Source organism: Lathyrus oleraceus, chromosome 6 (assembly GCF_024323335.1).
Source record: "Lathyrus oleraceus cultivar Zhongwan6 chromosome 6, CAAS_Psat_ZW6_1.0, whole genome shotgun sequence".
NCBI lineage: Eukaryota > Viridiplantae > Streptophyta > Magnoliopsida > Fabales > Fabaceae > Lathyrus > Lathyrus oleraceus.
Window position 1 is genome coordinate 510,311,274 of NC_066584.1, and position 12,134 is coordinate 510,323,407.

The 12,134-nt window shown below is 35.2% G+C and overlaps 1 protein-coding gene across 1 annotated transcript; it reads left to right on the forward strand.

Annotated features, from left to right (window-relative positions):
- The first annotated feature begins 794 nt into the window (after positions 1-794).
- Positions 795-2,303, forward strand: LOC127098092 (aquaporin TIP1-3). Its single transcript, XM_051036592.1, has 3 exons — positions 795-977; positions 1,196-1,446; positions 1,892-2,303. Exons 1-3 carry the CDS (start codon positions 845-847, stop codon positions 2,267-2,269), a joined length of 762 nt encoding a protein of 253 aa, XP_050892549.1. The 5' UTR covers positions 795-844; the 3' UTR covers positions 2,270-2,303.
- The last annotated feature ends 9,831 nt before the right edge of the window (positions 2,304-12,134 follow it).

Below are 12,134 nucleotides of genomic sequence, written 5' to 3' on the forward strand. Positions count from 1 at the left end.
AATGAAAAAGTTAAAAAATTTATATTATTATTAAAATTTAGTCAATGTAAATTAGATATATTTTAAAAATATTTTTACACATTTAATTTTAATATATTCGATTAATTCAACTTAAACTAACATGTTGTTTCTTGATTTGATTCGCCAATCCAAATCAACCAATATATTTTTCATTTATTCTCACATCGTACCCGAACCTGGTCCGCAAACACTATGTATTTATATACTAGTGTGGTTTTTATTATAATTATTTCTTTCTCCCTTAATTACACTAAGACAAACATATCTTAAGCTTTTGGTCATATATACGTTGTCCCTTATAAGGCGTTGAAGTTTTGATCTCCAAATATCATTGTTGTTTATCTTATGGTGTATTTTAGATACCATCTTGATGAATTAAAGATATAGCTTATCTTTTAGAACGGTGATAAGATATTTGGTAACTCACATTACATACATAAAAGATGAAGTTGTGCCAAACATTGACAGTTTAAACAAAAATTAATAATCTCACAATTATTTTTTAAAAGGTGTGTTAATTTTTTAAATAATGAGAAATATTATGAAAGTTTGATCTTAACATGCAGTTGAATCCTCATCACGTAACAGCCACAAAACAAGAGCCAAATATAGTAAATAAGGTGACAAACTCTTAGCCTGCATAACCTCATTCTATTACAAAGTCTTATCCATAAACAATTGAATGAGACCGTTTCTTTAGCCAATAATTTTGTTACTTCAACACAAAACAACTATCTCTCACACTTAACAAAAAATAATAAAATTAACAAGAACAATAGTTTCTGTTTCTGTATGTTCATATTGATTCCTTGGATAATAATTAATGGCAATCTACAGAATAGCAATTGGATCTCCTAGAGAGGCTAGTAATCCTGCTGCCATTAGAGCAGCTTTCGCAGAATTCTTTTCAATGATCATTTTTGTTTTTGCCGGCCAAGGCTCCGGCATGGCATATAGTGAGCAATCTAAACAACTCGCAACCGCGACTAATACATTTTCTAACACTCTTTTTAATGCGTACTCAGTTATTTGGTGAAATTCGTGTAGGTTTAATCAAATCTACACGAATTTCACTCGATAAATGAGAGAGTGTTGGAAAGGAATTATTATTTGAGTTAGAATAATTATTGTTATTTTTGAGAAATTTAATATAGTTTGTTGGATATTGTGGCAGCCAAACTTACAAAGAATGGAGGTGCAACTCCTGAAGGTCTGATAGTGGCATCATTGTCTCATGCATTTGGGTTGTTTGTAGCTGTTTCTGTTGGTGCAAACATTTCTGGTGGTCATGTCAACCCTGCAGTCACATTTGGTGCTTTTATCGGAGGAAATATTACATTCTTGAGAAGTATTTTGTATTGGATTGCACAGTTACTTGGTTCTGTTGTTGCTTGTGTTCTTCTCAATTCCTGCACTGGTGGAATGGTAAACAGATTTTTCACCAATTTACGATATATTATTAACTATGAAACACCATCACATATTTCAAACAAGAGACACCGTACCACACGCCGAAATCAATAATAATTGAGAAAATAAAAATAATTTATTCGAACCACACATAAGCCTAAAACGATGTCATTAATAATGTGATTCTTGATGGAGTCTGTCAGTGTTGCATCAATGTCAGACATTAATATGTCACACATCAGATACGCATTCAATCTAAATCGTCAATCAATAATATTTATATAATGTTCTCAAAAAGACTAAACCAATCTATTCAACTAAATATGGGTTAGTTCACTAGTTAGTTCAACCACACTTGGTTTTCAACGTATCATAATCTAATCGATTCGGGTTCAACTGCGGTTGCTTGAACGGGTTCTTTATCGAATTTTAACTTTTTGTTTTTGGATTATCTATGCAGGAAGTATCAGCTTTCTCTCTATCCTCAGGTGTGTCAGTATGGAATGCATTAGTTTTTGAGATAGTGATGACATTTGGATTGGTATATACGGTTTATGCAACAGCAATAGATCCAAAGAAAGGGAATGTTGGTATTGTAGCACCACTAGCAATTGGTTGTATTGTGGGTGCAAATATCTTAGTTGGGGGTGTGTTTGATGGTGCATCAATGAATCCAGCAGTGTCATTTGGGCCTGCTGTGGTTAGTGGAACATGGACTCATCATTGGGTCTATTGGGCTGGCCCATTCATTGGTTCAGCAACTGCTGCTATTCTTTATGATAATATCTTTATTGGTGATGATGCTGATCATGAAGCTCTTTCAAATAGTGATTTTTAGATTTTTTTTCTAGATTCTTTTAATAATTTTTTCTTCTTTTCTATTGGATTTTTTTGGTCCTCCTCATATTGAGGAGTGAATAAATCAATTAATGTAGCTTTTGAATGTCAAATGAATGAATGTGTGTATCATTTATTCTCCAGCAGAATTAGCAGAATTCTTTGTGTATTTGAATTTTTTTAAAATTATATTATTTGTCCCAAAGTGTTTATCCAAATTGGATGCACTCACAAGCATGTAGTGTGCATGAGTTAGGCACATACAAAATGGATAAATGTTGGTTACTTATATTTATTGTAGTTTTATACGACTTTTATGTGCATGAAAGAGAGAAAAAAGTAGGTAGATTTTATTTAGCTATAACTTATTTCATAAAAATTATATGCACTATTATGTAAAATCCATTTCATCATGGTTAGAAAAGGGATATGACTACCGTTGACCAACCGCAATAAGATAGAGAGTGATTGTAAGTATGATACTTTTTGTTGGTGCACAAGATGAAGAAGATGAAGATGAAAAAAGAGAGAAAAGAGAGAATTGAAATAACAAACTTTCACTACTCTTCAAAACGATTACAACAAATGGTTACGCACACCCACTATACACACCATTGTTGACAGCTACACTTGTTTATATACACAACAATAATGTCACGTAGGCGAAATGCTAACCTACACTAGTTAGGTTAAGCTTAACAAGACTAATACTAGTACTGAATATGGATTACTTCTAACACCATAACTTAATTCATATTCAGCTAATCAAAACTAACAACACCAATGTCATCCCCCAAGTAGAGAAACTGGTCAGTCTTGATCGCTTTCGTCAGAACATTTATCAGTTGCTTCTGGGTGCTACATTGCATAACTTCTAGCACTCCATTATGAACCTGACTTCTCAGAAAGTGATAATTAGTCTCAATATGCTTGATTCTCTCATGCAGCATTGGGTTCTTGGCAAGATTGATTACAGACTTGTTATCAATCATCAGCTTCAGAGATTTGTTTACCTTGATCTTCAGATCCTGCAGTAAATTCAGAAGTCAAACAGCTTGACATGCAGCCGCAACACATGCAATGTGTTCAACATCACAGATTGATAAAGCAACAACTGGTTGCTTCTTGGAACACCAAGAAATAGGACCTTTCAGATACTTAGACAAATATCTAGAAGTACTTCTTCAGTCAACTCTGTCTCCACACCAATTAAAGTTTGAGTAACACATCAGCTCTGAATTAGCCCTTTCACCAGAAGGGGACAAAAATCCATACATTAGAGTCCTCTTAATATACTTCAGAATCCTGACAACAACTTACTAATGAGACCACTTCGGTTTACTCATGAACCTATTAACCATTCCAATTGCATGAACCTATTACTCAGAGAGTTAACCAACTACTTGAAAATTATAGCATCTACATCATCATCCTAAGGACCAGAATCAAATTTGTGATTTGTTTATGAAGGTGCGACCGTAGCCTTACAATTCAGTAGCTCAAATCTCTTCAAAAGCTCAAGTTCATACTTCAGCTAATGCAGAATTATACCTTTCTCAGAGTATACAATCTTCATCCCTATAAAATATGTCATATTTCCTAGAACAGCCATCTTAAACTCATTCATCAGCCCTTTCAACTTCATTATCTCATATGAACAACTTCCTATCAGTAATATGTTATCAACATAGAGACACACCATAATCATGTTTCCTTCAGAAGTATCTTGAACATAAACGACATACTCCATCTCACACTTTCTAAATCCCTGGAGCTTGAAAAATCAGTCAATTTTCAGACTCCAAGCTCTAAGAGCTTGTTTCAATCCATGTAATGTTTTATGTAACCTCTACACCATCCCTTCCTGATTCTTTTTCATAAATCCAAGAGGTTGTGACACATATACCTCTTCTTGTAATAGACCATTCAAAAATGAAGATTTTACATCCAGATGCATCATAGACCAATTCATGTTAGCAATTATCACAATCACTAGTTTGATTGTCTCACGTCTCGCTACAGGAGCAAACACCTCAAAGTAGTTTAACCTAGGTTTATGTAGAAAACCTCTTGCCACTAAGCTTTCTTTATGTTTTCCAATTGATCCATCTGGCTTCAGTTTCACCTTAAAACCCATCTGACGTTGATGGATTTCTTCTCCTTTTGAAGCTCAGTCAACTCTCAAGTCTTGTTTCTTTCTATAACCTCAAGTTCTTCTTTCATGGCCTTCAGCCACACTTTCTTCTTGAGCGCTTCTTCAACACTAACTAGTTCAGAGTATACTAACATGTCACGCTAAATTACTTCTCCCTCAGAGTCTATTTCAGTATCTTGCAGCATGTCAAACTCTTCAAATCTTCTTGGAATGTTTTTGATTCTTTGTGGCCTCTGAACTTGTTCAGACTCTTCTTCAGAAGCTGGATCAGTATCAAATGCTGGAACCCCAGAAGTACCACATTCAGAGGCATGACCGCCTTCAGAGTCTGGAATATTCCCAGAGTTTAGATCTCCATCAGAGTCTAAATCACTATCTGAATCTGGATCAGGATCAGATTCAGCTTCAGAGTCAGACTCGTCTTTAGAGTCAAACCCGCCTTTAGAGTTACCTTCAGAATCATCTTCTGATTTCCACTCGTCTTCAGAACCTTCAGATTTTGAAGTATCTTCAGAAGTTAACTCAGGTGTTAACACTGCACCAGAGTTGGATGAAAGTGTGAAAAACACAAGAAGTGGGGGTTTGAATTGGCTTTTACAAGCAAAAGCTTTTTCCAAAATAAAAGCACCACTAGCAAGTTAAATAATGAGGAGATAAAAACACAAAGATTTTTATCCTGGTTCGCTTGAAACTCAAATCTAATCTAGTCCACCGCCAAGGTAATTTGCCTTATACACAAGGACTTAATCCACTATAATCAGCAGATTACAATAAACACAAAGAATGTCCTTCTTTATCTTCTCAAATATCCAACTAAACCTTAGTCTCCTCAAGGACTCACAAAGAACATCTTTCTTTGTCTTCTCAAGGATAACCTCCTTAAGGAATCAAACAAATAGTTTGAATAAAAGTTTATGTGTTACAAGATGCTTCTACAAAAGAAGATTTACACAAATGAATAATAAATACTTAAAGAACATTGTATACGAAAGATGATAGCTTTTCACAAAGAAAATTAGCTTGTCAAAATACTTGTATAGATCAACAATTTCTTCAAGTCTCCAATGTATGCTTATATAGTGTAAGCATGTGACTGTTGGAGGACAAAATGGGGAAAGCTCCTTGAGCGTATGTCCACTGTTGGATGAGAAAGGAATGATACGACGTATTATCCTTTCCCCCACAAATTCAATGACAAGTGTGATGAATAGTATAGTTCTTACCCACAAAATCAGGTAGAGGAAAGGTTATTTGATTTGTATTATGTACTTTTTGATCACGTTCCCATTTGATCTTATATTCAAATTCATTGGATTCTGATAAAAAATGATTGAAGCATGAAGTGAAGAAATAGAAAGCTGGATTCAGAAACTTCAGAACCTTGGTTCAGAATCTTGATAGCGTCAGTAGTCTGGATTGAATTCTTCAGAATCTTCAGAGTCTTCAGAATCCTCAGTCAGAACCTTGATAACTTCAATCGCCTGCCTTGAGATCTTCAGAATCTTCAGCTACATAACACAACTTTAGAAGCTTGCCATTCTTCAGAAGTTTGTTGATCAAAGTCACGTCCAGAAGCAAAAATTGAGAGAACATTGCAACAATAATATAGAGTCTCCTCAGAAGCTTCTGATGGGTGAAATAGCATAGAAGCAGAAAGAATATTGTAACATCAATATTGACGTCTTTCAGAACTTCTAATTGCAGCGCAGAAGCAGATTTGGAACGCAAAGTTCAAAAACTGGTGATGTTGCACATCATATGATCAGAATAAGAATTGGTTGTTAAAGCTACACAATAACAAACCATTAGGGTACCAAAATTGTTCTCACACAAATACAATATTGTTATCACCAAAACTCAAGGTATAGATGTAGAACCAAATCTTGTTCTAACATTGGATTAAGACTTGTTCCAAGCCCACACTTATGATTCCTTCACAATGACATCTCTGTTGAATTCAACCTTGTTAGTGACAGGACAGTAGACCTTATAAGCACATGTATTGTGGTACCCTACAAGTAACATAACTCTGCTTCTATCATCAAAATTCCTTATCTTAGCATCTGGAACATGTTTGAAACAAACAAAACCAAACACCTTTAGATGGCTCACACTTTGCTTATCTTCAATCCACATCTCTAAAGGAACAATTCCCTTCAGCCTTTTAGTTGGACACATGTTTAGTACATATGTTGTAGTGGCAATATCTTTTCCCCATGAGGTGTGAGGGAGTTTCTTCTCATTCAGCACGCTCCTTGTCATATTAAACAAAGTTCAATTTCTTATTTCAATAAGACCATTGTGTTGAGGAGTGTATGGAGCAGTCACCTCATGCACAATTCCATTCTCCTCACAAAAATTCTTGAACTATGTATAGTTGTACACACCTCCACCATTAGTTCTGATAATTTTCAACTTCTAAAAACTCTATTTTTCAGCCTTCACCTTGAACTTTTTAAACTCAGCAAACACCTCGTGTTTGAACTTTATAAGGGATACCCACATAATCCTTGTGAACTCATCAATAAATTACTCTACATATCAGAATAACTCTAGAGATGTAGTCAGGTACCTTCTCATTGTTCTTCATGCTGAGATTCTCATACTGCTTACAATGAGACTGAAGCTTCACCTTCGTCACTGATGTATCACCTCCGTAGCACCGTACCAGTGTGTCCCACACAGCCTTCGTCATTGTCGAATCAGTTATTTTCTCAAACATGTTCACATCCACACATTGATGGATGTAGAACAACGCCTTCTGATCCTTCTTCCTCAGAATATGTTGATCATTCCTCCACGCATCCGTTTCATTTTTCGCCAAATCTATTCAAGTGATTAAAATACCATTGATCACTTGATAAGGCAAGTTCATCACACTCAAACTATTGTGGATATGTTGAATCTCTGAAGCTCAAGACCTCAAGGTTCAAATGCAAGATCAAGACATCAAGTCAACATCATTCAAGCATAGCTAGCAGAGTGGACTACTTCTCGAGCACGACAAAGGTGGCATCTGCAAGAGCTTGTCAAATCAAAGTTAGAATTGTGTGGCATGAGCCTTAAGCAATAGAGAATGAATGAGATTGGAGAATTCCTACCACTATTTTGAATATATTTGGATATGGGACGAATGACTCAGTGCTCATCATACTCTCCTCTATTCATAGACTTTAGCACAATTTAAATCACATGATTGGCAAGTCTCTCTTCACGAAGCATTATTACAATAAGCAAAGACTATGCCAATAACTCATCAAACATAATTCAAAGTGTGTGACACGAGCCTTAAGCAATAGAAGAGGGATGAGATTGAAGCTTTCCTACACTCATTCTGGATATCTTTGGGTACAGGACGTTTGGCTTGTGGCTCATCATATTCACCTCTATGCATAGACTTTAGCACAATTTAAATTACATGATTGTCGAGGTTTCTTCTACAACAAATGGCACAACATCAATATGACCAACACAAAGGACCTCTCATTAGCAACTTGTTAATTTTGATTCGAGTTACGTGCAATGATCCTTAAGAAACAAAGAATTATGAGAGTGGAGGATTCTTATCCTTGTCTAGAATATCCTTGGGTGCGGGACGAATGACCCAGTTGCTCAAGGTATTCGCCTTTGCTCATAGACTTTAGTGCAATTTGAATCATACAATTGACAATTCTTCTTCTTCAAGCAAGCATCAATATTTCAACCCCCCAGTAGTGGAGCATCTTTTGCTATTGGCAACTTGCGGTTGTACACCCTCTTCCAATCAATTCCTTGCCTTGTAAGGTGTTAAACCTTGACACCATTGTTTGCCTTGTAAGGTGTTAAGCCTTGGCTCTTCGAGTTTGATCTTTTCTTTGAGAGTCGTGGACTCTGGCATAAATATCTCTTTGCCTTGTGAGGTGTTAATCCTTCGCTATTTGATTTTGATCTTTTCCTTGAGAGTCGTGGACTCTGGCATAAATATCTTTTTGCCTTGCGAGGTGTTAAACCTTGGCTATTCAATTTTGATCTTTGCCTTGAGAGTCGTGAACTCTGGCATAAATCTGTCTTTGCCTTGTGAGGTGTTAAACCTTGGCTATTCGATTTTGATCTTTGCCTTGAGAGTCATGGACTCTGGCATAAATTTATCTTTGCCTTGTAAGGTGTTAAACCTTGGCTATTCGATTTGGTCTTCGCCTTGAGAGTCTTGGACTCTGGCATATATATTTCTCTTTACCCTGTGATGTTATAAACCTTGGTTATTCGATTCAGATCTTTGCCCTGAGAGTCGTGGACTCTGGCACTTGATTCTATTTTCCCTGTAGGTGTTAAACCTTGGCAACTTAATTGCTTGACATCATCAGTAATAAACTCTGATAGTAATACCTCACCTTGAAGGTCATAAACCTTGACACTCCTTTTTAGCCTTAAAGGGTATTATACCCTGGCAAATCAATCTCGTTTCCTTTTGTTTCATCCGTAGTAGGTTGAACTACGATTGCTCTGATATTCTCATTGCACAATGAGAATACGTAGGCACGAGGATTCGAATTCTCCGCGAGCATACTTTTTTATTATTCTTTCTTCCGTCTTAGGGCACCATTCATATCTTTCATGATCCATCATCTACATTCGATCATTACCCACCACTCCAGTGACACACTATTTCTTTGAAATCAGATACACTTCCTTTGAAATTCCATATACACCCTTTTAGGACATTTGTCCACCTTTGTGCCAAGAGATGTTTGGCTTGTACCCAAACACCTAATTCATTCCTTTTGGTCATGACAATACAATGGGTATGCCTCTGTTCCTCCACATCTTAGTTGTGCCACCTTTACTCTTGAGCTACAAATACCATTTATCCTATGGGTTATAATACACATTTTCCTTTGGTTTCAAACTATACTTTTTCGGTCACTTGTTACCAAACTCTTCGATTCTATGACTTTGGTCATTCATTATGTTCATACCCATGATACATTCATTATTCTACCTTCATTCACTTCTTGTGATATATCTCATTCTTTGAGCCAAATACAATATACCTTTGAGCTCCATCTTGTATCTTTTTGTGAACCAAGAGTCGATTTGTTTAGCTTGTCAGACCTTGTAGCTTAGACAAACATCTTCCTACTTACTTTGCAGCCGTATTCAGGCAACCCTTCTTTTTTAATTATTCTGATAGAGTGATACCATGCCTCGGGCTCCTCACTTGTTGGTTCATACTAGTTTTACTCTTTGGTTCATATTTCACCCCTTTTTGGAGTTCAAATCACATAATCCTTTGGTTCAGACCATACCTTGATCTCAACTTCTTTTCATCTCCCACCATTAGTTCTTTGAACTACGGAGCTCTGAATTCTTCATTGCACTATGAGGATACGTAGGCATGGAGGCCCTAATCCTCACCGAACACTTTATCTATTTCTCTTCCTTTCCCTCATTCTTTTGCGAATAATCTTTTGATATAACACCCATTCGAGCGAGAACAATCAAAATGGTTCCCATGGAGGACCATGGATGTTTGGGGTACTAATACCTTCCCCTTGCATAACCGACTTCCTTACCCAGCATATCTCTTTCCCATGGGTTTTATCGATGTTTTCCCTTTCCTCTGGGAATAAATAAAGTTCGGTGGCGACTCTGTTGTATGTTTGAGCGTGGGATATGTTCCAGTATATTTTCGTTATCTTCAATAACCTGGAAATCCAAAAGGCATAATACAGTTTTAAGGTCTTCCACTAAGGCAGAACATCAAGCCCTTTCCTATCTCACGTGTGAACTTCAATGGTTTCATAATCTCATCTCTGATGTTGCATACTCTACCTCAACCCTCTTCCATTTACTATGATAGAAAATCAGCCATATACTTTGAACATAACCCCAATTTTCATGAAAGAAACAAACATACAGAAATAGATTGCCAAGTCATTCAAGAGAAAAATAAAATTAAGTTGATCATTCTTCTACATGTCAGCAACTTTAATCACCTTACATATGCCTTCACCAAGCCCTTATATCAAGCACCTTTTTTTGCTAACATGTCCAAAGTTGAGACTATGAGACATCAATAATACAACTTTAGGGGGAAGGGGTGTTAGTTGTACTATTTACTTGATGTACAAATTTCATGTTTTTCTCTATTTTTAATAGTTTGTTAGTTTGTTAGGAATTAGTTAGTTAGTGATCTAAGTTCCATTGATCTCTCTCTCTCTCTCTCTATCTATCTATCTATCTATCTATCTATCTATCTATCTATCTCTCTCTCTATCTATATATATATATCTATATATATATATATATATATATATATATATATATATATATATATATATATATATATATGTGTGTGTGTGTGTGTGTGTGTGTGTGTATAAGTGTGTGTGCGCGCGTGCTTGTATGTGTGTGTGTGAAAGATCTCTCACACATTTAATGTATGCAAATTATCACTTATTCATCAATAAATATGAGTTTCTTCATTTCCAAGTTATTCCATTAACAATCATCAAATCAATGTTAATATGTTTAATAACTATTTTTTTCCCTTTAAGTTTTTTTAATGTCAAATAAGTCCATTGACACCTTATTTGCAGCTTCCTAGTTGTTCATACATCAACTACTTTGATATCTTTCAATAATTCCAATAGAAAATACAACATCAGTCGTTTTGTATTCTTGAGTATACATAAGACTTCCAACAACATAGACATCACTACTACAAAATATACCTTCCGTAACACCATATTACAACGGTCGTTCTATTAGTTGTTACAAAAACTATTTTTCATCACGGTTCATTTTATCAACCACTGTGTAAGGTGATAACATTCATCATAATTCTTACTATCAACCGTGGTGAAAGGTATATATATATATATATATATATATATATATATATATATATATATATATATATATATATATATATATATTAAACGTTATAGTTGTACATGGAAAAATAATACAAATATATTGTCAAAATCTTGGCATCATTGGGCTTAGGGTTAGTGCATCCTTTCCTTGAACTTAATTCACACAACCTTGCAAAAATAAAATAGGTTTTCTCTGTCTTTCATTCAAGCTACTTTTTTATAGCATTTTGTGGGGTTGGGATTGGAATGATAGGGTATGCAAAGAGGCCTCTCAAAACAAAATCCTGACATCTCTCTCACTCGTCTCTCTCGTATATCCGAATCTACATTAACGTTTCGGCAACCTTTCTTCACAAACATGCAAAATGGAAACACCGAACTCATGCAGTGAACTCATCTTCTTCGAATGGTTACCTTTTTTGCATCAAAGCTTAGGAAATGTGATTTAACTCCATCAAGTATTTGGAAATGATTACGTTACAGGTTAGTCTTCACAATATATTATATATAGGTTCTTACATGGTTAAATAGTTTATGTTTCTAAATATGTTTAGAACTTAACTTAATATGAGTTAATGTATAACTTAAGAAGTGAACTATATTATTCATGTATCATTGTTTATGTTTCAATAGCTTCTTTCATGTTGTTTGTAGGATAATATCACATGTATAACTTAAGATGAGTGAACTTTCTTCTAGTTAATGGATTATAGAAGTGTATGGATGATAGAAGTGAATTTTATGCATCTGTTATAATTATAATGTCATGCTAATACATTTTTACTTATAGGTGGGGAAGGTGAGTGAGAAAATTTAACTCAAGAAACCCCATACTATGGGTGTGGTTCACAAAT